Source organism: Cygnus atratus, chromosome 1 (genome assembly GCF_013377495.2).
Source record: "Cygnus atratus isolate AKBS03 ecotype Queensland, Australia chromosome 1, CAtr_DNAZoo_HiC_assembly, whole genome shotgun sequence".
Taxonomy (NCBI): domain Eukaryota; kingdom Metazoa; phylum Chordata; class Aves; order Anseriformes; family Anatidae; genus Cygnus; species Cygnus atratus.
Genome location: NC_066362.1, coordinates 97,873,755 through 97,900,898, shown reverse-complemented (window position 1 = coordinate 97,900,898; position 27,144 = coordinate 97,873,755). Strand labels below are relative to the sequence as shown.

At 46.7% G+C, this 27,144-nt stretch overlaps 1 protein-coding gene across 2 annotated transcripts; it reads right to left on the bottom strand.

Moving 5' to 3' along the window:
* Nucleotides 1-89: 89 nt before the first annotated feature.
* ATP1A1 (ATPase Na+/K+ transporting subunit alpha 1) lies at nt 90-26,036 on the bottom strand. 2 transcript variants are annotated; one of them, XM_035540503.1, is made up of 23 exons: nt 25,603-26,036; nt 19,384-19,494; nt 18,142-18,201; nt 16,912-17,115; nt 16,440-16,553; nt 15,737-15,871; nt 15,419-15,536; nt 14,394-14,662; nt 13,115-13,313; nt 11,565-11,674; nt 9,997-10,131; nt 9,033-9,225; nt 8,366-8,541; nt 7,680-7,816; nt 5,699-5,849; nt 5,087-5,255; nt 4,303-4,457; nt 3,835-3,958; nt 2,899-3,044; nt 2,640-2,770; nt 1,963-2,064; nt 929-1,020; nt 90-427 (listed from the first exon to the last, which is right to left on the bottom strand). In XM_035540503.1, the coding sequence occupies exons 1-23, from the start codon at nt 25,612-25,614 to the stop codon at nt 399-401; spliced, it is 3,072 nt and encodes a 1,023-aa protein (XP_035396396.1). In that variant the 5' UTR covers nt 25,615-26,036; the 3' UTR covers nt 90-398. The 2 variants fall into 2 exon arrangements, with proteins under 2 accessions (XP_035396396.1, XP_050569339.1); XM_050713382.1 differs by lacking the exon at nt 25,603-26,036 and adding an exon at nt 20,899-20,964.
* Between the last annotated feature and the right edge of the window lie 1,108 nt (nt 26,037-27,144).

Sequence of the window (27,144 nt, the reverse complement as noted above, 5' to 3'; positions counted from 1 at the left end):
AGGGGAAGCCAAGGGCTAGAAACCTATGCTGTCAGTGCCACATCCTGAACGGGTTTTTGCCTTGAGAAAAACAGCTGCCTAAGACCATGTGGGGGCATCCTCTTAGAATCCATCTTTATTTGTAAAAATCCACATATAAAATCTTCTGTTTCCTTTTACAAAAAACAAAGGCACATAAAGCTACTCAATCTCTCATCCCCATGGACTGATGGTCTGACACTTCCCCCCATTCTTCCCCCTTGCTTCCTCCTCCAGTCCATGTTTCTTCATGCTTCCTTCAGTTTCAGCTCATTCCTGCCCAGGCACAGTTCTGCGCTTGCAAAGATGAAGTACATGCACACAGGGGAGATGGTGGAGAGGTGGCATGGGCTGTGTGTGGAATGTTCTACAGGCGCTTTTTAGTAGTAGGTCTCTTTTTCCACCCAACCTAGAAGATAAAAGGACGGAGAAGTGAACTTTACAGCTTTAAGACTAATCCAGAGAGCTTCTTTCAGGCTCTGAAAACTTGTACAGCCATACATGTGCTAGAAAGCGACCTGGTCACATAAACTCCTGCCAGGTAATTGGGGTGCTGCAGCTTTCAGGCCTTCTTTTGGCTTTTTAAAATGTCCCAAGCATTAATGCACAGAATTAAGTAAAAAAAGAATTATTAATACTTTCATATACTTAGGGAGAAGACAGGGAGAGGGACGGAGTCCTTAATTTGAACCAACTGCACTGTTGATGGGAGGGACATGCCACCAAGTCTCCAAGGTGGAGGGAAGAACTGCCTTGCAGCTCACTGCAGCTTAAGTGGCTCAAGTTATCAAAGATAAGAAAACGCAGCAAAACACACCCCCACGTGGTGCTCAGCACTGGGGGTCCCCAAGCACACCTCAGCAGCACAAGGAGGTAGGGAAGGAAACACAAATTAGCAACGCATTCTTACCACCAGGGTTGCGTCTGATAATGAGCTTTCTGATTTCATCGTAGAGGAATATAAGGAGGGAGTATGGGAAGGCGCAGAACCACCACGTGGGCCTGTTTGGGAGAGAAGACAATGAGAACACAGGCAGAGGAAATGCTCTTTGCCTAGAAGAGCTCTGATTTGATAGCATAGAGTACAGATCTGGAAGGCTGGCTAGTCCCAGCTTGCCAGTGCACCCACTCCCACGAGGCTGTGGTTCAATGAGAATGCTCCAAGCCAAGAATTACCACTTTTTTACTGCAATACGTTAATCCACTTTTGGATATTAATTCCAACACAAGGTGTGTCATAGCTCCTTTGTTCGTCTCTGTACCAGCACCTCCCCACCTATTAATCCAGCAACATTTCCTCTATGTGCCTATAACCTTTGTACCCACAGTCTAGCTCATTCAAACTGCATTGCTTTCCCTTATGACTTACATGTGCTAACATCCAGTTGCTGCAGGCACTGGGCAGATGCCAGCTTTTTGTTAAGAAACTCTAGCACTTCAGCACTTAACTCCAAACAACACTTCTGAGCAGAATGCAAAACATATCAGGAGTGGTTTTTTTGTTGTTGTTTTGTTCTTGTGTTTATTTTTTTGTCATGAAGATTTCATGGAAGTTAAGTGACAGTTAAGCTTGTTTGAGACTAAATCCTGTCATGAAATGTTGCAATGCCGTTGGGCAACGCTTAAGATGCTGGCACTCTCTCAACCATTAGGAATATTAGTATGCACCAACTGATCTAACTGCACCTATGTAGCAGCCTCTTGAAAGATTTTGTGCTAATTCTTTGGAAGGTAGGAAAAGGCACAAGATGTCATCTTCAGTAAAGAGGAGATAGCTGGTCTATATTTTATAGCAATTCAGCTTGTTTTCTTTGGAGGTACAGTCCCCTACCCATAAAAATACCCCCATACAAGTACAAGAGTAGCTGCTCTTCTCTATCTCCCCACTCAAGCACTCTTGTTCTGTGGTGTAGCCTGCTGCACAAAACACATGATACAACTTACTTGAGGGGATACATCCTTAGAGCAACATCCATCCCAGGACAGTAGGAAAGGAAAGCAGCCAGAGCAGTCTCCTCAAAGAGACCAAATATTAAGATCTTGTTCCTAAAAGAAACAAAAGAGAAAACAGTCAGGCACAAAATGCTCCTGTGGACGATATCCTAGAACCCACCCTTGTTTCCACATGGTAGTGACTGAAGACAGACATTCTGGGCTAGCCCAGAAGTCCATCAGGTGGGGACTACCAGGCAGTCCAAGCTGCTGGCTATAGCTGTCAGAACGGTCCTGTTATGTCTCTAGAGTGAGTATTTCACAACTGCACCAACCAGCATTTGCCTTCATCACAAGTTCAGAAGGCAGCTGGGGTTCAGGTCACCAGCTCAAGACCTCAGCTGCTCTGTCACCGCACAAAGCTGTTGTGCTGGAATACCTCCCTGCCACTGTCATTCGAGGTGAGCTAGCTTCTACAGACAGTGTGTCAGCGCAAGTCAGCATTCCACTCCGTCTCACCCCAACAGACTGCAGCAGGTAGAACAAGAAAGACACCTAGTGCCTTTATCCACCATCAAGGCAGACTGTTTATGACTCATGCCAAGTTGCCCAAACACTGCTAAGATGATGAACTGGAATGCCATGTGCTGGGGTCCCACCCCAAATCCTCCACAGATGGCCCTACTTACTTCATCCCCTGCTGGAAGACGGAATTCCTTCGGGTCTTACAAATGATCAAGTCTGCCCACTGCACAACCACAATGCTGACAAAGAAGGCTGTATGGCAAGTGAACTCCACTATTTTCCTCTGTTCATAGGTCTAGGAAACAGACAAAGTAGAGAACATTTGTTCAGATGCATTGCTTTTGCTCTCTGGTGTGAGCAACAAGTCCAGCAGATTTATTACTGTTCTGTCTGACAGCCTCTAAGCTGTGCCTCAAAACATACCCACTGCTGTCCGTAGCTGTCTTCAACATCGTTAATCCATCGGTCATCCCACTGGACTCTGATTCCTAGCAATCCAGAGGGCCAGAACCCATTCTCTGCCATGATTACAAAATAGGTGAAGAAACCTCCAAGGGCCTGGATCATACCTGAATGGATAAGAAAAGGGAATGAAACTGATTAAGCTACCGTGCAGTGCAATTAACAGAAAGCAGTTTACTGGAGGCCTCAGGCACCTCAAAAAATTGCTCCCTGTGGGGCTCAGTTTCCCAAAACGGCAGCTGTAGGAGTAGTTCATGCTAACATCAAACTCAACTGCAGACCTTTTGCTGAGCAGTTTCTGCTCCCAACTTTGTACACAGTTACTTGTGTTTTGCTCTGTGCCGTGAAATGCATGGTACTCAAGGACAGCAGATAAAACTCCCTTTGTATTCTCATTAAGCCTCACCCACCCCCAAGTCTTTGCAAAATACAGTCAAGAAGGTTCCCAAGGTCTGCCGCAATTAAGCACGAGCTCCCATCCTGTGAACCAGGCACGTCTCTGTAGCTGCCTTTAATCAAGGCTCCTAATGCTGTGTGTTTAGGGATATGCTGGAGAGAATCCTTTACTTCTAATTAAACTAACAATGGGATCTATGTTCTTGCTGAACAAGTCTGAACCAGAGGAGAGCTGGTTGTCAGCCAGCTCCTTTACAGTGCTATGCAATTAAACAAAATTACTGTGAAAGCGATTCAATGGATCAAGCTGCACAAGCCACCGCTATGTGCCGTAGGGGCAGGATCACGGAAAGTTCTCAAAAGCCTAAAGGTTCTGGTTTACGTAGCCCAAATTTCAACCCTACCAAAATAAACAGAACAGTCACTGACTCAGGATGGCAAATAACGTCCCCCCACTACCACCGAGTCCCAGTCAGTGCCAGAGCAACCAGACCAGCTTACCGATCTGCCCGTAGGCCATGCTGATCAGCCTTTCATTCACCAGCTTGTCTGTTTTGGGATTTCTGGGCTGCCTCTTCATAATGTCACTCTCCGCTTGTTCGTATGCCAGGGAGATAGCAGGGACCTTTGAAGGTGGTAGGATTGCCGTTAGAACCACTTCTGTTTTTCACTGTGCATAGCCTCCCCTGCCTCATACTTTCAGCCTGAGAAACAGCACTGCCTCAAAACCCTAGATGTAGTATTTGGTAGTGACCTCCACCCTCCCCAGTATGTCCTTACACGGAACTAAAGGATGCTCAGACTTGGGAGAGCCAAGAAATAGGGAGTAGGTTCTACAGGAGTATCAAGTGGTCACTTATTTAAATCGAAGCACTCAAGAAAAACTGTATTTCCTTCCACCTATCTTTTTTTTTTTTTTGGTACCTAAAAACATCCACAATTCTTTTCAAGACAAAAAAAGACATTCACCATGTCAGTGCCCAAGTCAATGCAGAGGATGGTGACTGTTCCCAGTGGAAGGGGGATGTTCGCTACGATGAAGATCAGGAAAGGTGTGATTTCAGGAATGTTACTGGTCAAGGTGTAAGCGATGGACTTCTTCAGGTTATCAAAGATCAGACGCCCTGGGGCAGGGAAGAGAAGAGCACAACCCTTGCTTATCAGCAGAAGTAGCTCACAGGCATCTTCATTGGTAACAAGGAATGGCAAAGTGCTAGTGCAATAAATTGAAGAATTCTCTTGCATGTAAGGGTGCTATACAAGGCAACAAGGACTGCGTACATCAAGCATTGCATCACCTGTATAAAAGTAGCATTTTCTGGTCATCACAATCCTTGCCTGCAAGGTTAACTGCATACAGCAGTATGATACTAAGCCCTGCTTGCTGAAGGTCGAACAAGAGCCCCTGGAGGTACCCCCCTCTTCTGCTTTTCTTTGAGAGGTATTCTCCAGAAAGCAAAACATGTTGTATTCAGTAGGTAGAGATGACCATAGGGCCAAAGCAATAGGCAAAAGGACAAAGCTTTTGTTACCCAGCTGCTTTCCACTGTTAGCTGTCCCGAAGGGTAGCGCTGGTCCCAGGGAAAGACAGAAGATTCAAGGAAGAAAGGAAGTCCCTCTCCCTCCTTGAAAACACTTGTCGTGGCAACAAGCTTCAAGAACGGAGATCTCTCCAGGAACTTTTATATCATAGGGCAATCGGTAACATTGCTGACGTGTGCCCACATGCTTTTGGATGCAGTTATAAACTCACCTTCTTCAACGCCAGTGACAATAGAGGCAAAGTTATCATCCAGCAGAATCATGTCAGCTGCCTGCTTGGAGACATCTGAGCCAGAAATACCCATAGCAACACCGATGTCTGCCTTCTTCAGGGCTGGGGAATCGTTCACACCATCACCTGTGACTGCTACAATGGCACCCTAGTCATGAAGAGTCATAAGGGAAAGACTGAAAATATCTATATGATGTTTCGGACATAGAAGGTTTCTCTTATCTTCCCCTTACCCCTTTCTATGTTCTGATCAGGTTTGGCTTATCAGTAAGGCATGCCGTTCCCTCCAAAGCCTCCAAAGATGGTGGAAGAATTACAGCCATGTTGAACCCTCCCCCTCCCCAAGTACCTCCAGAGCATTTAAGAATTAAGTGTAATCCACCTGTAAGATCTGCATACATAGGTACTAGGAATTAGCCTGACATCAGTAGCCCAATGGATGCTGATAGACTGAAGTTTAGTCCTTTCCCATTACTTGACGGCACTGAGAAAACTTAGCCCTGCTACTTCGGAAGGCAACACTGCTTGATAGTTTATTTGCATGTCCAGGGATTGCTCTGATAAAAATCCCTTGGTCTCCTGTCTTTTTACCTGTCGCTGACAGCCTTCCACAATTATAAGCTTCTGCTGAGGGGATGTCCTGGCAAAGACAATTTCTGTATGATGCATCAGAATGTCATCCAGTTGCTCACTAGTCATGTCCTTCAAATCTGAGCCATGAACAACACAAGCCTTAGCATCCCTGCAATCAAGAAACAAGAACATTTTACTTCATAAGTTAGATTTATGTTATTAGTTGTATTTGTCCCATAAAGCTACAGCTATTCAGTACTCTGGGTAAAGATCAACCCTTGCTGTGGGTGACTAAGCACCAATCCAGGCAGCCTCTGCGCAGAAGTTTATGCATTTAGTCTAATGCTCCAAGTTTAAAGTCAGATGAGCAACATAAGGCAGTGCCAAGCAACAGACAGAAATCCCCACGAGCAGCCTAGTTCTTTCTACTGCTTTTTCAAAAGGCATCAAGGCATACACAAATTGTTTCCACAGCTCTCGGTCTCCCTGCAAGAGAGGAACCCCTGGCTCAGGCAGTTAGCTTCTAACATCACAAAAGATGCTCTCGTCTTCTGCAAGCAATCCTTTTTCCAACAGACTGTTGATCTACACTTTGCTTTTCAGAGAGCTCGTGCTATGCCAGTTCAGCCTATTTTACTCTCTTCAGCAACAAAAGCACATGTTATATTTAGACTGGTTTGGTACCCTGCATGCTACGGCAAAATACCACCTCTCTAACCCAGCATACCATCCCTTATAGGTCTAGGGGATTATCCATGCAGCTAGTGACTTCACACAGCTTAGACAGGGAAATTCCTTCCCCACCCTTACAGCCAGCTGTTGATATGCTCAGTCACACAGCCCAGTGATCCCCAGCCTGCATTGCTAGGCTGTGAAGTTACCCTCAATAAAAGGGAGAAGAATTCAGCCACAATACTTGTCTTCCCCTAACAATTCATCCCACAGGGCGTCTCTATTCACAGTTCATAAACTACATGGCTACCCTCCAGGCCAAACACAGGCTGGGTCAAGCTAAGCAATGCAGACAGCCCAGCCATTCTGCAAACAGCCCACTCATGCCAAAGCACATTTTCTTAGGAAGCCTCAGTTCTGCACTAGGCTGTGAAGACGAACTTTAACCCCATAAAGGGAGAGAATTTCATCTTCACATTTATCCTGCTTAGTTACTGACCAGCAATTCCTCTACCCAGCTCAAGTCCTGCTCTTTGCCTACCTGCAATCAGACCCAGAACTGAGCCTGCAAGCAAGAGGAGCAGAACTGGACACTGAGTGATCAAGTTTACATGTGGTGTTTCAACTCTCAGCAGTACAGAACAGTTAAACCAACTTGACTTTTTGTAGCCACAATCCAAAGTTGGCCAACAAACTAGTCTTTTTTCTTTTAGCAGAGTTTTCCTATGAACCTGTAAGTTAACTTACTAAAGCAGCTTAACTAAAATATGTTAGAGGTTAAATCTAGTTTTACCCCCAATTTAAAGATCTGAAATCACAGGAATGTGTGGTTTCGGGCTCTGCAGAAGCACTGCTCAAAACAGTCCCTAAACCTTTCTCTCCCATGCCACTACCTAGCTACTCTTTCCTGCCCAGTATGTTCGGTCAGCATGTAGTGCTTGTGAACTCAGTGGAGAGGAAATACTCAGCTCCACGGGGAAAAAAAAGTTACACCCCCCACAAAAAGAGACTCCACCCAGCCCACTGGTTGGTTGTTTCCCCCAGCTGGGGGGCAGACCATCAAGATACGCAGTTACAGGGCAGAGGAAGGAAGGAACTGCTGAAGTTTTCTAGATAGGGCTTACTTTTAACTACATGTACATTCAAGGCAGCTTTATGTATTCTTCACATAACTCAAGATACATTGTGGAAGAGCCACAACAGGCTCAGCTAAGCTTAAGCCAAGCTTTTCATGTCTGGGGAGAAATGCCGACAGATTATCCAAGGCAAGGAGAGAGGCAAATACTTAATTCTTTGAAGAGCTTTAGTGTTCCCCACCAGTCAGTACCTAGGGTTTACTTGGCTGACAGGAATGTTGAGTCGAGCAGCAATATCTTCTACTGTTTCATTGCCCTCAGAGATGATGCCGACACCCTTGGCAATGGCTTTGGCTGTGATCGGATGGTCTCCAGTAACCATGATAACCTGGAATGCAAACAGACTGCCGTGAAAGCCTTGCCCATGCTGCAGAGCAGCACTGCCCATCAGACAGGATCCCTTGAGACTGAAGGGCCACGTGGCTTTTGTTCCGTTATGGAGTCCCGGTACACAGCAAGCCTGAGGTACAGGTAGTATAGCCTGTTATGCATTTGCAAGGGATTGAGGTGGAGGGAAGACAAAATCGGTAACCCCAGAGCCACATCTCCAGCTCATTCTCCAATTTGTGCTTTTTATTCTCTGATTGCAGTCAGTACTGTGGGACATACAGAACGACACCTGAGCCAAATCACATGTTTCGGGACAAACACCACTACAGTGTCTGCCAGTGTCCTACAAGTCTGGAGTCCAACTAATTTTTCAGTCACATATAACCACTTCAGTTGAACTAGGAAATGAAACCTAAAGCAGCACTGGTTAGATCTTGACCAATACTTCCTTTCACCCACATTACAGCCTCACACACAACATGGGAAGCCCTTCCCCTTCATATCCAGAGGTTTAAAGCTAGGCAATTTCAGCCCAGAAAGTGGCTACCTTAATCCCAGCGCTTCTGCATTTGCCAACAGCATCTGGCACAGCAGCACGAGGAGGGTCGATCATAGACATCAATCCTACAAAGCACAGTTTGTCCACAGGAAAGTTCACTTCATCCGTGTCAAACTGGAAGCCTTCGGGGAACTGGTCATCAGGCAGAGCCAAGTGACAGAATCCTGCAACACATCAAAACCCGCGTTTATTCTGTTCCTACACATCAAAGAGGCAGAGAGCGTGAACGTTTATTGCTTCTGCAAACAGCTCTGCAATAGCAGGGCAACGTCATAGGTTCAGCCAGAGCTATTGAAACAGGAGTTTCACTCATATTCTGATAACTAATAGCTGTTGCTAGGTGCCCAAACACAGCTTGGTTCACGTGTAGCAGAGCAAATCTAATATGATGTGGCCCCATAGAGATTGAAGGGCTCAAATACTTTGCTTCACTTTGATCCAGGCAACCCAGCTACTGGGCAGGACAAGACCCTGCAGGCTACCCTGTAGGTTAAGAGCTAAAGACAGGGCTGTTCCTATACGTATCAATGAAGTGACCTTGACTCAGCACACTTCATTTCTCCAGTATAACCAACACTCCATCTAACCTATGGGGAATCTGCACCAGAGCATGAGGGACAAGTCTTTCCTTATCATTAAGGTTGTTTTTCCTTACCCAACACTCTCTCCCCAAGGCCTCCCAGCTCAAGGTAGGCATTCTGAAAAGCATCTTTCATTTCCTCATCCAGTGGTTGCTCTTTGCCATGAAGAAGAATGGAGCTGCACCGATCCAAGATCCTCTCTGGAGCGCCCTTCATCACCAGCAAGTAACGCGATTCTGAAGGATTTGCGTTCTTGTGAATAGACAGCTAGGACGGAAGAAATTAATGTTTTAGACATTTACTCATGACCTTCCCAGCACATCACCATCACTTAAGTTTTTTGTGACTAGGGTAGCTTAGGATTATTGGTGACATTCTGCTCTATTTTTCATTCATCTAGAATTTAAGAAGGTCCCTCAAAGTAAGGTTTTCACAGAATGGCTAGGGTTGGAAGGGACCTTAAAGATGATCTAACTCCAACACCCCTGCCATAAGCAGGGACGCCATCCACTGTATCAGGCTGGCCAAGGCCCCATCCAGCCTGGCCTTGAACACCTCCAGGGATGGGACATCCACAGCTTCTCTGGGCAGCCCGTGCCAGTGCCTCACCACCCTTACAGCGAAGAATCTCCTCCTAATATGTTTTACTACATATTCTTTAACATTACCATAAAACTACAGAATGTGGCACAGGCCTTTTGTATCCAAGCTTCACCTCTAAGATCATTTCCCTGCAGCTCATTTATAGCCCCAGCTCTGAGTTCTTCTATTCTCTGTGCACTACTGCTGCACAGGTGGGAAACAGTCTCATCTTCTTTCAGCAACTGATGCCTTTTTGTCAAGGTAGCTCCAGCAGCTCTTACACAGCGTAACTAAATATTTTTCACTAGCTTTATATAGACTTGAGCAGTCTACAGGCAGTAACGGCTAGACAAGATTCTGGTGTCAAGACAAATTTTGAAGTAGTCTTCATGCAAATTTACATAAGTACTTCACACAGTGTCTCCCCCTCAAGAGAGAAACGAGAAACATGCTTACCTGGTACTTATTGGTAGAGTTAAAAGGTATTTCCACCACTTTGGGATACCTCTCTCTCATCTCCTTGACAGAACCACAGCACAATTCAATGCATTTCAGAAGTGCTGATTCGGAGGCATCCCCTGCCACTGCTCTCTGAGGAAAAGAGACAACTATCAAAGGGCATGTTCCAATGAACTCACCACAAGATCAGACATGTCAAAAAAAAAAAAAAAGTGCTTTCAACTCAGCCCAGTCCCAGGTTCTACATAACATGTGAGCAGTAAAGAATATTTCCATCATCCAGTCCTGACAAAGAGCTGCATTTCAGAATGCTAGGCCTTTTGTCTGAGAGAATAGCAGTCTTCTGATACCAAAGCCAAGCCCTTTTAAATGGTAGAGAGGGTCAGCTAACCAGGTGAAGTCAGAAAGAGAATAAGTGGTGAATTTTAAGAACTGATATGAGGGATTTCTCAGTCACCTACCATAAGCTATTTGTCATGAAGAACAGCAAATGCAAGATGAAAACTAATGACATGCACAGAGATAGATACTTGTACGCCCTCTCCCACCCCAAGACAAGATCACCTTAACAAGCCTCTGGATGAGAAGGTTTAATCTATTCCCTTCCCCACTCCCCAAAGTAAAGGTAGCACTGGTAGAGACTGCAGGTGAGCCCTCAGCCTTGGAGATCTGTGTGCGCTCTTTGTTCTGCCTGAATTTCCTTTGCTGTAATTTAAACTATTTCTTGCCCTTCTGTCTCCTTTGTCCATGAATATTGAATATTTTCTTCTACTTTTACACTACTACGTTGGTACCTAAAAACTTCTCTAAAACTATTCTTTGCTCAGTCTTCCTTAGACTGGAGGAAGTCCAGCTCTATCTTACATGTTAAAAAAAAAAAAAAAAAGACCAGAAGTTACAGTCAGAACTGCTATGGAAAAATAAGTTATTCTATCACTTCCATCACCACATTACGAGAATATGCTTGGGAAGTTTATGACATAACATGACTAATATTTGACAGATTATGAGCATTGTACGGTTAATTCGGCCCTGGCTTGGTCACAGTTCAGAATCAGGAATCCATGTTGATGTTATGTCGGCATTTGCACCCATGCTGAACCAGCAAAAACTTAAAAAACTAAGACTTGCCAGTGAGAACAGAATGGCCAAAGACAAACAGTCCCACGGCTGCTGCTCCCGCAACTCTAGTGTCCACTTATCCTGGCTCCCAGAAATGGGTGTTTGTGGCTTTTAAGTATATACATGACAGAAACAGCAATTCTTGGAACAGCCAGACAGGGGAAACTGCCTAGAAAAAGTTTCTGGCCCTTCCTAGTGCTTTCCAATGCATCTGACCCCCCAAACAAACCAAAGATAACAGTGGATGGCAAAGAGCCTGCTGTGGAAAGCATCTTCCCTGTCCCATTTCCTCTGCCCATAGCAAATTTCCTATAAGGGCACTAGACTGCAGTTGAGATCATGAGTTACAGATGTCTCTGTTTCAGAGTTCCTGATGAAATTTAGTGTCATTATGGGAGACTGGTGGGGAAGGAGCAATGCAAGTGTTTGTTTTAGAAACTCACCTTAAGAATTGGTACATTTTCCTGATTGGCCTGGAACACAGCACGGTTGCAGAGACCTGCAACCCTGGACAAAGCAGTCCAAGTAGCTGAACTCTTGTCAAAGGAAGCACCTGAAAGCAGAGGAAGAATGTCAAAAACAACCAAAAAACCCCACAAACACAATACTCCACAGGCTTAACAGTGAGAAGCCTGTACCTCATGAGAAGGAGACTCACCTAGAGCCTGTTAGCACACTACAGCTCCTTTGTTTCCCCACCCCCTTCCCCAGGTACTTGATAAGCAGCTGATTATTTTAAGACCTGATGGTGAAAAAGTGATAGCACAAGAAAACACCTCTACTGCCAAGTAACTGATGCATTCAACAGCAGAGACCATGCTAGCACAGTCAAGGAAAACTGGACAAGCAACATCCCTTCAGAGAGGGGTGAGGAAGGGATACTAGGTGTCACTTCTGGGGTGATAGGTAAAGTGAGACAACCTGTAAGTTGGATGAAACACCCCCAAAGAAACAATGCTTAAGTACATAGAAAGAGAATGCTTCTCCCATGCTGCCTCTTAAGTTGGCTTCAAGGGAGATGAAGTGAACAGTTAACTGATAAGCTGATGTACTTTCCACAAAGAGGAATCTTCTGTGTTTATTTCTACTGCAGCCAAGCCAACTGTTGCCAAGCCAGAACTAAGTGCTTCCAAATAACACTTTATTTATAGCTTGTTACTTTTTGCTAGCGTTAAAGACTAAGAACAATAAAGTAGCTTTAAGTGGTTCGGACAAGAACAATGTTTTGTAGTGGTTGGGGGAGCAGGGCAGAGAACAGCAGCACCACTGGAGGAAGGTTATGCCGGTAACGTGTTGCAAGTACAACCTTTCACAAGGTAGATGACAGCTAGAAAACTCCTGAATTTGGTTGTACTTACTAAACATAGTTCTAGAGAGATAAGTACCTCTCAATTGCACAGCATGCAGAGATTTCAGATTCTTATCAGTATCTGGAAGAAATTTCCTGCTCAACTCTTACAGACACTTCATTCATTGTTACCACAACCAGGATGTTCTGGGAAAACCCGTCCAAGAGTAGCTGTCTACTTCAACATGGGACATTTCAGTCCATGTCTAGTCTCAAGGAATTCATTATCAGTGTCAACATCTCTTCTGTCCACTATTAAAGCTTCACACACAACTTAGGACGAGGCAATTTGGGATACATTTTGGCAGAAGTAATTTGCTATTCAGTACTTTGCAGTACCTGATGTCTGTCCTTTTTGTGGAAATAAGGACCTGAACGTTCAAGAGGTTAAAATTCCAATGGACTGGTTTGATGCAAAGGCAGCCAAGGGATTTTCTCCTGTTTATGGATTTAGGTAATCCGTTTATGGATTAAACAACTGTGGTATAGTGCAAAGCTTTCTATAATTCACCACAAGCTTTTTAGCAGATCATGATAGGAGTCCCTGCACCATGAACTTCACTTGTACTAAAGAGCTAGAAACACAGGCTCTTACACAAAACCCTTTTTAAAAAAGAGATGCCTGCAGCACAAAGATGGCCTTACCACTCTGGTTCTCTGTAGTATCAGCCTCATGAATCTGATTGTCAAACCACATGTGTGCAACTGTCATGCGATTCTGTGTCAGAGTGCCTGTTTTGTCAGAGCAGATGGTGGATGTGGATCCCAGAGTTTCCACAGCTTCCAGGTTCTTCACCAAGCAGTTCTTGCGAGCCATACGCTTGGCTGTTAGTGTCAGACATACCTGGAGATAAGGAAAACAACAGGTTAGATATGCTTGTGCACTAATACAGTGTCACCCCACTCACTGTGGGCATGGAATGACAAAATTATGCACCCTGCAGAGATTGCTATTGCACACCAGCAGGGTGAGCATGAACTGCAGTGCTTAGGCCCAGCTCTTATACTACGTTTAAGTGACAGTTTTCTCCAGAAAATGGCTTAAGGTTTCAGCCTCCTGCTTCTCAGTGCATTAGGAAGGAGATAACATGCCCTAGACTAACATCTTAGTGTTAATTAACATTTAACATTACAGTTCCCTAATCAGAGGAACTCTCAAAATAGGTAGAGGCAGACCATGTAGAAGAAAGCCCAGAATAGCCCTGGAGATAGGGCAACAACTTACTAGTATAGGAAGCAAGCAGACCCAGTTATTTTCTTGCCAGAAGTTCTGCGGGGTTCAAACTCCCAAATGTTCAGTTGCTGCTTCGGCTGCTGCTCTGCAGCCTAAAGCTGCATAGAAGCCTCTATACCTGTCCACCACCACCCCCTACACACCTAAGAACACCTAGATTCTTCTCTGTCTATATGGGAAACCAAGCTTACAAGAACCTCTGCCAGCTCCCGGATCAAAACCGGGGATAACAGCAAGACTTGCTAGATGCTCTGGTAGCCCTTCAGGACTGGGGGGCTGGTGTGCATGTGGGTATAAAAAAAAAAAAAAACAAACAAAAAAAACCACAACAAATCAACACTCAGTAGTTCTGAGTAGAAGGACCCCTCCCCACCACAGAAAAAGGGAGAGAAGCCAAATTCAGGACTCCTAGCCTTACTCACATCATTCTACAATGCCAAGCCTCTGTGCAGGTCTAACTCAAGAGACCCACCTTCATCGGATAAACAGCTGCAGAACCGGAGACTGATTCAGGCAACTGATCAGAATACACTAAATTTATAAAACCTAACCCTATACACTCACCACACGCAGAACCTACAGAACTTTAGGTTCACCTCTGCAAATACATGCTGAGCATGAAGCACTCCATTTCCTGAAGAACCATACAGTTTATGCATTAAGTCAACGTCTTCTTCCAACTTCACTCACCGTGACTGTTGCGAGCAGTCCCTCAGGAACATTGGCAACAATGATTCCTATAAGGAAGATTACAGCCTCCAGCCAAGTGTATTCAAGGATAAGCGAGAGGATGAAGAAGCTGACACCCAGGAACACAGCCACTCCAGTGATGAGGTGGATGAAGTGCTCAATCTCCATGGCAATAGGAGTCTTTCCCCCTTCCAGTCCAGATGCCAGACTGGCAATACGACCCATCACAGTGCGGTCCCCAGTCCTGATAACAATGCCACGGGCAGTGCCTAGAAGAAAGGCAGGCTTTAGAAGACAATCCCCCTTCCCAATACCCTAAACTGAGCTTGTTCAGCCTGTCCTACGGTTTAGGAAGCCTCATCCAAGAGAATGCAGGTAGGCAATCCAACGGGCCAAGGCCTCCCACCACAGCTTTTTTAGTCTCCAGAAATAAGTGGAGATAAGGGCTACAAAAGATTTATGCATGACTAGCCATGCTGTATGCCCTCTCCCTTCTACCCCAGGGCATCAAGAATCCACTTGGTTCAAGTACCAATTGCATAAGCAATTAATGGGAGAAAGAAGTCTTCAAGAAGTGGATTATGTCCTCCTCCCTCCTTTAAAGGACCTACCACAATACCTGATGCTACTACAGAAGTCTTGCCAGAAATGTTTGGAATTCCTAATTTCTACAGCAGCTGTATTGTTTCCTATACCTCAGCCTAGCCCTCTTTGTTCAAATAACGGTATTTTGTGATTTAACATTGCTGTAACATAGTCATCATGCTTGAAAACGCACCATATAGCTGCTCCTCTGGGAGAAGCATACAAAAACAGTAGTGCTGTGGAGTCTTTTGCCCATTGTACCGTCCTGGAGTTGGAATGGGCAATGGAAAGCCTTCACTGGGAACTTTCAGCCTGCTCTTGCATGGCAGGAGTGGGCTAGCAGCTAGTACACTAAACACACACAACATCTGCACTGCTTACCTATGGAGTTCACTCCCTAGCATTGTTAATACTTTAGCAAGCTAGGAAGAGCCACGTACCTTCCACACAGTTGGTGGAAAAGAAGGCGATGTTCCTGGTTTCCAGTGGGTTCTCATTGGAGAAGTCTGGAGACCTGGTCTGAGGCTCTGACTCGCCAGTAAGTGAGGAGTTATCCACCTGCATGGACGAGAGTACTACTTCATACGCAGCCAGACAGATGATTCAGCAGCGACAGCTGATAAAACACCAGGCGCTCCCCCCACCTTCCTCTTTTACTCCGCCACTCAACCCACTCACAACATAGAAGAAATTCTTAGAAACCAGACTAATTCATCATCCTCCATTATGAAGCTTTCAGACAGCCTGTCGCTGCTCACCTTGCAACCATGTGCAGATATGATCCGAAGGTCAGCTGGAATTCTGTCTCCTCCTTTCACCTCCACTAGATCTCCAACTACAACACCTTCAGCATTTATGCTCATCTTCTCACCATTTCTGACTACAAGAGCTTGCTGAAAGACAGTAAAGAAACAACTTATGTCAAAAGCAACTCTTAAGAAAGGTGCTCAAAACATCCAAGCATCTTAAAATAGCTGTCTCATGCATCTAAGGAACTTTCTGCTTGTGCTAACATGTTTATCTCAGATGCATTTAAGAAAGATAGCTGTTCATGTTTTCTCACTACTTAAATTCCTTGTTGCCAAGGTGACAGTAAGATGGTTAGGTATGATACAGACTGTCCATGTCCTCTGAGTTTTAGCGCTCATTTATCACAGCGGTTACAGAATTCCCTATGCTATCAAGAAAGTTATGGACTTAATAAGCTGGTGGAACTCACAGGGTGCCAGGAACTGCCCTGGATCATTAGCATAATTACTTGGAGCAAAAAGAGGAACTAGCGTTCCCCTCAACATTAAGAGCAAGAAACCCACACTAACAGCTTGGCACGAGAGACATCTTGCCTGCTAAAAGCAAACACACAGCATTCACCGCAAGGCATTTTGTGATTGAGGCTCATGTTTAAAACAGTTAATAACTCAGAGCAAGTGCGGCAGATCAAGGGAACGAGGTATTCCATACCTGAGGCACCATGTTCTTGAAGGACTCCATGATCTTGGAACTTTTTGCTTCTTGGTAATACGAGAAACAGCCAGTAATGATAACCACAGCTGCCAACACAATACCTAGGTACAGCTACAAGGAGCAGAGAAAGTGATTCAGAGCGTGATCTGCCTGAAAGGCTTCCAGCTTGTCCAGATAAATTGCTTGGTATTTAAATGCCCCATTACAAAACATGGAGGTAATTGCAGTCTCCGTACATTTTGTACACAAAGGCTGTCCACAAGCTACTGTTGTTAACACAACATGAAGGAAGTCGGCTGTCCGTTTCATTATGTGGAAGCACTCCAAAACATGTTAAGCTCACCCACTGAATTTCCCGTACTTATGGAAAAAGCTTCTGGACTGAATGCTTAGAGGAAGCTGATATGTTTTATGCCAAACAGGCTGCTCAGCCTGCCTTTGAGGTAAAGCAGACATTTTTTTTACTTACGTTATCTTTGTTGGGCTCCTCCTCCATCACACTTTGTATGCCGTAAGCCAGAAAACACAGAATAGCACCAATCCACAGCAAGAGTGAGAATCCTCCAAAGAGCTGCCGACAGAACTTCACCCATTCGGGAGTGGTGGGTGGGGGCGTGAGGGTATTTGGGCCATCACGAGCCAAAATCTCAGCTGCACGTGCAGTAGTCAAACCCTAGAAGAGAAGTTACTTTTAGAGGCATTGTGGCAAGACTGGCTGGGGAAAGTAGTTTTAAATTTGTTCATCTTCTACTTGAGAATGCAGGTAGAGGCCTGCCACAGCAATAAGGAGATGCTAACAGATAATGGAAACCTCCACAGCTGCCAGGGCTCTGCAACAGAAGTGCAGGATGTGAAAGCTGCATGCTAGAAGAGGAGCTACAGGATATTGGATGCTACTTGAGGAGCCTGCACATCATATGGCTACAACACAGAAGGCAGGCAAGGGAAGAGTGCTACAGCAGCAGACTTTGATCACTGATGAACAGCCCAGTGCAATCCATCCTATCAAATTATGGAACAAGTGAAAGCTGGGGACTATAAAGATGATGACACTTGAGATTGTCTTTCCAGGAAGTTCAGCTTTTAGAAGCCAAGGTCTTTGACAGAAGCATGCAAGTCTTCTGTAACAGAGACAGAGCAGACTTGTTGCTGTATGCAATCCTGAAAAAAAAAACACCTTAAAGCAAACAAGAGCAAAGGTGCACTGCAGAATCACTGCAGTGCTTCTGCACTAGCCTTTGAGGTTAGCCAGAACACTTGCACACCTGCTATTATGAAAGGGTAGAATTTTTAACTACTACTAACCATCGCCAAGTCTCTGGCATGTACTAGCTCACTAGACTACATCTGCAATATAACAAACATTTGCCTTTATTACAAGCTCCTAAGGAAAAAAAAAAAAACAAAAAACAAGAATCAATTTGACCTTGGAACAATTCAGAGGCAGATAACAGTGACTTTGTTAGAAAACAAAGTCACTAAAGCATTGCATGCTGGCTGTACAGTGGGAGGATGAAGAGGAGTATTTGTGAGCTCAACAGTTCTCTCAAAGCCTGGGAAACTTAACTGGAAGAGCAAAGATTAAACAAAAAAAGGCAAAGAAACAGACCACCCAGATCTCCCTTTGTGAAGTGCTCTGAGCCGAGACTGCTCCTTTTCCAATCAGAGCAAAGAGGGAGGGAAAACAAAGCCTACTTACCCGACTTAAGTCTGTTCCATATTTACGATGAAGTTCATCAAGGCTGAGCTTGTGGTCATCCTGAAAGAGAAGAAAGATGAGGGGTGACCACACTACCTGCAGATTGGTCAGCACAAGCTCAACAATTCGCCCCGTCACCAGGTTTCGTCTGTAACACCTCAGTAAGATTAAGATTCTTGTCACAGAAAAGATAAGCTAGAATCTTCCTATCGCATTCAGGAACTCAAAGCAGTCTCCTCTTCAGCATTCTTCTGGATATTAGGGCACAACATAACAGCTTTATAAGCAATCTGACTATCTCAGTGCAGTCAACGCTCACAGCAAATTCTGTGAGGCTTCTATTTTTTTTTTGTTTGTTTGTTTTTGGTTGCAGGAGGTGCAGGGATTGGAAAGAAAGGTGTACATAAGATTAGCTGTGTAATTTCACGTGTTTAAGTAATGCTGCCAGCTTAAGTAATGTTTTTTCCCCAAAAAGGCTCTGTTTCACAGCCAGTTTATTTTCAGCTTAAAAAAAAAAGTACACAGCAGTATCTCACTTAAACAGTGGCACTGGAAGGAACAGATGCCTTAAGCTAGCATCGCTACCAAACACAAAACTGGATCTTTGAGCAACTTTTAGCAGTCCCTCTCCCTAACAAACAGGGCCAAAAAAAGTGTGAGCCCAGTCTCCATACACAGCACAGAAATAAAGCCTTGTCAGTTTCAAGGAGGGCAGATCTAAGCCACATGATACTCATACATATGTACAGCAGCATCCAGCATTCACGGATGGGGATGGTAGACACTCCTCACATCCTCAAACATGATTAAGGAATACTAATACTGAGGTCAGTCTGAGCTGAGGCCAACAGTAAATGGAGTTGTACAGATTCCACTCCTCAGCTGGAATGAAAACAGCAGTCTCACCCACATGACAGCACAAAGAAGTACTGCTGCTATCCAGACAATGCTCGCCTGGGTGAGGAAAAGCAGCTACGCTTTGATGCGTGTAACCCAGGCAAACAGAGACTTGGGTTCTGTGTCAAATGCTTTTAAGAAGTGATGTTTTCAGGGCCTACTGCATGGCCATCTTGATGCTGAAATGCTCACAGGGTGTCTAGTTTGGAGGCAGAGGGGACAAGAATGGAAATCAATGCCTTCCATGCTGTCAGCTCACCAGCACTTTTCTACAAGAAGCCACGTGAGGCACAAGGCTTTGTGAACATTCTTAAAGCTGCTCTTTCCATGCCTTACAACTCTTACCATTGAGACTTCCTTTTTAAGCTCATCCATGTCCCTCTCCACCTTCGCCCCCTTTTTCTTCTTTGCGCCATGTTCGGATGTAGCAGTAGGCTCATACTTGTCTCTTCCAGCCTACAAGAGAAAACACAGTACTGTTAAGAAACCCCTGTGCTCAGCTTCTACAGCAGGAGATATGAGCCATATACACAAGACTGCCAGTCGGACAATAATTATGTGTTTTTTTGTTTTTTTTTTTTTAAAGTTACGCCACTTTAATAAAGAAAAGAGTTAGTGAGCAGCTAAGTCTGCTCAACAGCATCACAGCCTACAGCCAGACATTTTACAAGTCTGGCTGGGAGGAGAGCAAGCTACATGCTATGCAGTCAGTCTTGGTGTGCGAGCCCCAGCTCAGGCAGAAAGTGATGAAGAGCAGAAGAAACCAATTCCTGAGTGCATACGTATGTTCCCTTCCAGGCATTAACTCCTCCTCCCCCTGCTCAGTCCTCCACATCCTCCGGCAAGGAGCAGCCTATCAACTGAAGATAAGTAAGAGGTAGTATCTCTAACTCAAATTTTGGGGATAAGTTCCAAACACTTTCATTCTCAGTTTGGCACTCTAGCTGGGCTGTTACACAACAGAAATCTGCTTTCAATTTATGGAAGTCTGTCCAGTAAGAACGGTATACAGAGTAGTTCACTTTCACAGCCCTGATCCGTGCTCAGTCCTGCTTAAACTTCAGAGAGCAGATGATTTGCTTAAAGCCTCTTTACTCAGATGGATTTTTATTCCCTTTACTCACGGTTAATTTTACATTAAATCACACAGAGACTCAGATCTTGTCACGAGGGGGTAAATGAGCATCTAAGGACAAAGAAAGCATGAAGCAGCAAATACAGGCATCACTTGAGACCAAAAAAACTACAAGGTCCTTGGACGGCCTGCAAGGTACCGAAGCCAGGCACCAGCAGGGCCTCACAGAGCAGTTCCTCCTTTAAGTACTCCATAGGCTTCCCAACTCTCACATGCCTCCAATAGCTGCTTTCCTCCCCCCTTCCCTCCCGTGTAGGGCCTACGACATCCTGCCAAGTTTTATGCGATGACATTTTCACCCAGTAAGATCTCCGAGAAGTACTTTGAGATGAAACAGCCGCTAGCAACACCTCAGTCAAACCGGTAACAAGATTAAGAAGAGGTTTCAAAGGCGCTGCCTCGCTCTTTGCATGAGTGCCTCAAATCACATATCGGATTCCTGTGAGTGGTCTGGACACAGAAACTATTGTGAGGATCCAAGAATCGTCCTGTTCAGCAGCATGCACAGGAAACTTATTTTTATTATTACTTACTGCAAGAGAAGTGGAAAACCAAACTAAAAGTGAAACTACACTAAAAAATAATCAAAAAAAAAATCACAGCTTCCCTACAAAAATCATCAGGCAGATCTAGACAACGATTTATATTGTTCTAAAAAAGCTTTGGGCGCATCATGCTGCAGACATATTCACACATTTCACATGTACAGAGGAACCCCTCCTTACCCTGATCAGTAAAGGTGGGCTTTGCATCCCCTGTGTGCCTGCACGCAGCTGCAGAGCTGTGCAGTGGGAACGGTTTTAAAGAAGTGGAGCAGAGTCTAGCTGTTTGCCACCTCCCAGCCAGGGAAACGACACACACAACTGCAGATTGTCAGCATTCTTGACATTCTCTTCCCTGTACCTAAACTCCCATTGCACTATTTCAAAAAAAAGCAAAAGCCACAGAACTTCAAACAGCACAGTCCTCGCATTCCGGCATCATGAGAATTTGCCATGGGGCAATTCACAAAGTCACCATGAAGCTTCTCTCTTTCCTTCAATCTCTGAAGGGAACAACTTCAACCACTGCTAGACCTCTGGCAGAGAAGTCCAAAACAGTCCCCCACGAAACACATGCTTTTTGATTACTGCTTTAAATAAGTGATTTCTAATGAAGGTGGAGAAGCTGGTGCCCTGATTGACATGCCAGCACCTCTGGCTTCACCCCCTCCCCACCAGAAAAGCGTGGCAAGCTCTTGGAAGTGATGTAAAAAAAACCCTTGGCTCTTGGAAACTTCCACAACAAGTACAGTGACTTAGCCTAGTGGGGCAGCAGTGACTATAGCCCAAGAACATAGGAAACTTTAGCTCTAGCAGCTGCAGAGACAACCTGCAAGGGGGCCAACATGAAAAGGCTCACCGCCCTTGTTCATGCATGATTCACTTAGAAAAAACTCAACAAAAGAGCCCAGCATCAGCTGCAGGCAGGAGAAAAAGCAGACAGTTACTTGTTTCTGTAAGAAACCAAGTACTTGCTAGCCTACCAGTTTTTCAGTTTAAGGAAAAAAAAAAAAAAGCACAACCCTTCTGTTGCTTTACCACCATATCCCACCCTTATAGAAAAGGTGGGCCAGTAGTATTGGTCTCAGCTCTCGAGCTTCCTGCTCTGTCATTCAAACATGACCTTGAAGCACAGATCAAAGCATTGCCCCTGTTCTCTGCCCTCAGGGCGGCTGCCTCTGTGCTGGCAGAGGAACCTCATCAGCTCAACAAAGGCTTGCCCTGGGACAAGGTGTCCATCCTGCCGCCTCTCAGCGTTGGAAGATCTCCCTGCTCTCCCCTCCTTTTCCTGCCAGACATAAGAGAAAGCATACGGTAGTCCTGACCCGCATCTTATCAAGATGCGAGCACAAGGCCTGGACACAAAGGAAGGTCTGTCTCATCAGAAATGTCACATCTGCTACTTTGCTTAGCTGAGGAACTCTTCTGACTCATCAAAAGTGCCACGGAGAAAAAAAAAATTTCCTTCCCTTATAAGTTTTTTCTCCATTGGCTTAGGCAGAACATTTGTAGACACCGGTGTAAGCAGTCTTACACATCCCCCAGAAAACCCTATTGTCTTTGAGGCAACTTATGCTTTTCCTCTCTGGACTAATTGAGCCATTCATGGCTGATGTTTTAAACACAAGCCATGATTGACCAGGAAACGAGAGGGGTGCAAATCAGCAGACAAGTTCTGAAGGATCCTATCCTAACATTGCCTAATCCAACAAGCAGTGTCAAGAATAAGCCAAAACAAATTAAGCAGTCTCTGGAGTCCCAGTCTGTTCTAGTACTTATGTCATTACAATCAACTGTGCAGAGAAAACAGAAAAGTTACTGTCTTGCTGTCTCATGGGACAACCTTCAGTAAATATATTAACCAGATGAGTCATGATAGTGACCATTCCTACTGGACTGGAAATGTTGCTCCATGACCCTATGCAATACTAAGCAAGGAACATGAATGCCTTCCCAGGATCCTTCTTACTGCCTCCCAAAAAGCAGTGTTCAACCTCCCATCTTTCATCAAAAGCCCAACTGCCTGCCTCAGCTGAGCAGGCTCTCAGCAGCTAGGACAGGACAAAGCAGTTTTTACTTGACAGCCAGCAACTGCTCATCATGAGCTCTCCTTACTGAGATTCAGCAAGCAGACAGCTGCCTCCCTAACTATGGGAGGACAAGCCTTCCCCGCATGGCAAGAGGACTAAAACTTGCAAGGGTTTTCATCCTCAAGGTTGAAAGGGGACTATCCACATTCCTCAAGTCTTCTCCACATCCTGGGACAAACATTTCTTCTCATGGAGCTGCCTGAAGAGCCAGGTGCAGAACTGGCTTTCCAAACACCAGAGTGTTTTTCAATGTGCTGTTTTTCAGTGCTGTATCATTATAAACTGTAGGAGTGACATCTCCTACAGTTCTTTGTGTGGCATATTAGTGCATCTCTACAGTCAAAGACAGTGTCTCCAGTGTCTGACACACACGTGAAGACCAGAGGAGCTGGTACCTTCAGCAACCCCTTGGGAAGGTCTGGGTAAAGCATGACCATGCAGCTTTCAGCGTGTCAGGACCCCACTAGGCTGTGGGATGGCAACCCACAGGCCCATACAACCTGTCAGAAACCTTTTTATCCTGTCACACTGCTTTGAGGAAGTGTGCATTGACTAGGCCCAGGCTTTTCTTTGGCCAAAGGAATATCCTCTCAACATACCAATAACAAGTGGGAGTGAAAGATGTAGGTAGAGTAACATTGAGATTTCTTAATTGCACCAGATGATTGCTTTGATTTGCATAATTTCCCCGCAGTTGGTCTATTACACAATACACCTTCCCAGTTCCTGACAGGAAAAGAAAATTTAATCCAGGTTCAGGCATTAGTATCGATCCCCAGAAGCAACTTCATGCACGCAGTAATGACCATCCACCCTGCAAGCGTAATGAGGACGGAGTCTGTGGACGGAGATGAAATCCTGCCCTCCTCCCCTGATAATGCACATACCCAGACAGCTCACAGCCCTCCCATTGCCATCTAAAGTAAAACAGCCACCCCACTCAGCTGCTCTTCACAGCCGCCACACACAGGGAGCTTGTTCTCACACACACACGCTCTTACTTTCTCTTCAACGCCAGGCTCCCATGGGAAGGAGGTTTCCTTTTTGGGTGCCCTAAGTCAGGGCAAGCGCACGCTGTTGAGCTGTGCAGTCACGCCCTGCCCTTTTTTCCACAACCTTGCTCTTTCACATCCCTATTTTTTCAGGGGGTCCTAATTACTGCATGTTCTCCTTGCTAAATGAGAGAATCTTGTGACTTCAGGAATAATGCAATAGTGTGTGGCTGCCTCAGTCTTCCCGGTAGTATGCTGGTGGTTCGGTTCCAAGCCAATTGTTTACTATGCACACACAACCCACGTAATTTGAAGTGAAAATGAGCTGGGTGTATATATATTAGAGCTAGCCTTCTATATTGGAAAGCACTTAACTCCCATTAGTGAAGCCAAGATAGCCTGAGCCCCCAAAGCCTGTGGCACTGCTGTCACACACAGAGTTAAAAGGTTTCTTTGAGGATTTAAAGCATCCAGAAGACTGCATCAATGCCTCCCCCCGCCAAAAAAAAAATTATAGATGAGATTATTGTACGTATTACCTGTTGCCCATTAGCCTAAAATGAATCACGCAGGGCTATCTGACTACAACAGGACTTCACCAATGCAAGAAAGCAACCCTCCTAAACTCCCCCTGCGTGCTCCTCAGACCCTTTTCCAAAAAACCATCCTTTCAGCCGTGTTCCTCCATGTCTCCTATTCATGCTGTTGTGTCAACACTGCTGGTTGTACCACATGGATGAGGACAATGCGGAGTCAGGTAGTGTTTGAGCAGCACTGTGGAAGCACACACCACCTGTAGGCAGCAGGCAGGGAGAGGGCCGCCACCTCTGCGCCTCTGGGCACCTCACAGCTCTGCCTTCCACGTGGAAGCAGAGACGGCCGGGAACATTTCGTTTCTGCTCCCCAGCCGGGCATCTGACCGTAACATCCAACTTCAAGTTCCCACTTCTGTTTTCAAGAGCCTTCAAATGCGTTTATAGTTAAGAGATATAATCTGGATTAAGGACTTCTCGCTGCGGGCTGAAGGCTGGAAGGAAGCCGGGCTGACACAGCGCCTTGCGAGCACATAGAAACTGCTGCACAGCATGCTGGGAGGCTTTTATCAGCCCAATTAGCAGGATAGACATGATAAAGTCATGAATGATCACCTTCCTTATGCTATCAAGCCTTATCTGCCCTCGCGGCTACTAATAAGTAAATTGGCGCTAATAAGCAGCCCTTTATCCTGTCACACCCCCCGGCCACACACCCCCGCGGGGGCCTGCTGTCTCAACAAGTCTAAAGTACTCCTGCAGAGGCCAGGAGCCACGAGAGCGGCCGCGCTGGCCGGCTCGGCTCCAGGAGGGCAGGAGATAACCGCAGCCTCCTCCAGCACCGGTCCGAGGACCCCCCCAGGCCCCGGGGGGCCGCGCACCGGGCCGGGCTCCGCGCCTCGCAGGGGCGCCGGGCGCTCCCTCCGCGGCCATTTCCAGCGCCGCCCAGGCTCCTCACAGCCCTCCAGGGGCGGTGGCGCCGCTGGGGAGCCACCTCCAGCCGTCCCTCCCTGGTTCCCCGATCCTCCCTCCCTCCCCGGAGCGGGCGGCAGCCCGGCACCGAGATGTGTCGGGGCGGCCCCGGCGCCGCCCTCCGGCAGCAACCCCACCGCACACGACATGGCCGCCCCCCCGCCTCCCGGCGCAGAGCGGACAAAGCGGGGGGGCGAGCGGCGGCCAGGAGGCCCTCACCCCCCAGCCGACAGACCCCCCCTCCGCCCCCGAAGCCCCCTCCCCGGAGCAGCAGCGGCGCCCCCCGGCCCCGCCGCTCACCCCCTTGCCCATGGTGCGGGGCGGCGGCGTGCGGACCACGCGGCAGGCGGCGAGGAGCGGGGCTCAGCGCGGCCCGGCAGGTGCGGAGCGACGGCAGCGCCCGGCCGCCACCACCGTGCTCCTTCAGCGGCTGCTCGCTCTCTCCCCCCGCTGTCCCCTCGTCGTCGTCGTTCGTCTACCTCCGGCACCGCTGCTCCAGCCGCAACTCCAAAATTCCGCCGGCTTCCCGCCGGATAAAGAGCCCCGGCTGCACCGCCCCGCCCCTTGCGGGCGGGGAGCCGCCGGGGACGGGGGCAGGCTTTGGGCGGGAGCCGTGCCCGCAGACCAGACCAGACTTTAGGGTGCTTTCGGGCTTGCCTCGGCTGCGCCTCGCCGAGGGGACCGGAGCCCCGGGGAGGGCCGGGGGCTCCTGCTTGGCCCTGCCGGCCCGGGGCGAGGCCGCCGGAGGGCGCTGCGCCGGCCCCCGCTGCCGCCGCCATGTCGGGTTGGCGCCGCTGCCCCGTGAGGGGCCGCCTGCAGGGCCGTGTCCCCTCAAGGGCGGCCGTGTGGAGCCCCGAGGGACCCAGCCGTGAGGGGCTGGATGCCTCCCCAGGTCCTCGACTGACCCTGCTGCTGCCCTCGGTGGCGGCGGGCTGCGCTGGGTAGACGTGGTGGCTAAAGTGTTTCATACCTCCCGAAGTTAAAGCTCATTGTCTGTGCTAGGAGATGCGTAAATACTGGTAAAAACCGCAACTTTAAAGCTTTGTGATTACTGCAAACGGGGGCCGGGGCCACAGTAAAGAGTTATGGGGTGTATTTCCATGCCCTCTGCTGCTCAGAGCACCTAACAAGGTGATGATACCCATAGTTCATTTACACTTGAAAACGTGGCAAAGACAGACAGATTGAGAAGCTGTAGCTCTGTGCGTTTGCTTTTTACTTCTCTCTTTACACTCTGGCAAAGATAATCAGTTTGTGCTCTTTCACTTTCTTGACAGCTTAGAAGAGACATCAGGACCCTCTATGTACCTGGAAATGCACAGGGACAGCCACCAAGGAAGTGTTTTGGTAGCCAGTTCCCCGCAGGAGGCTGCACTTGCTGAGGGCCCCAAACACATTGAAATATATCTGTGAGGGCATTGGGATCACTGTTGTGGAAGAGGAAACCTTACATTTGGATAAGTAAGTATGGAAGTAGGTAAGTATGGAAACTTACATTTAGGTAAGTACAGTTCTTTTAGAATAAGTGGGGGGTTGAAGTTCCCCTCAGCAGGAGAAGAGAACTGAACTCAGTCTGTAAAAGTTCTGGACAAGAGCTTTCTGATCAAACTGTTTGCCCACAGGCCCGTGTATGTAACAGGAAGGGATGCCACCACAACCATGGCAGATGACTCTTTTAAAGGCAGGTGTGAGGCATCACACCACTGGTGGAGCTTGATACTGTCACTGCGTCCTGGACTTGCTTTTGGAGCTTCTGATGGATGCGGTGTATGTGCAGACAAATGAACATTGATCCATCTTGGGATTCCAGCTGGACTTAGAAATGGCTTGGCCTGCTCAGTA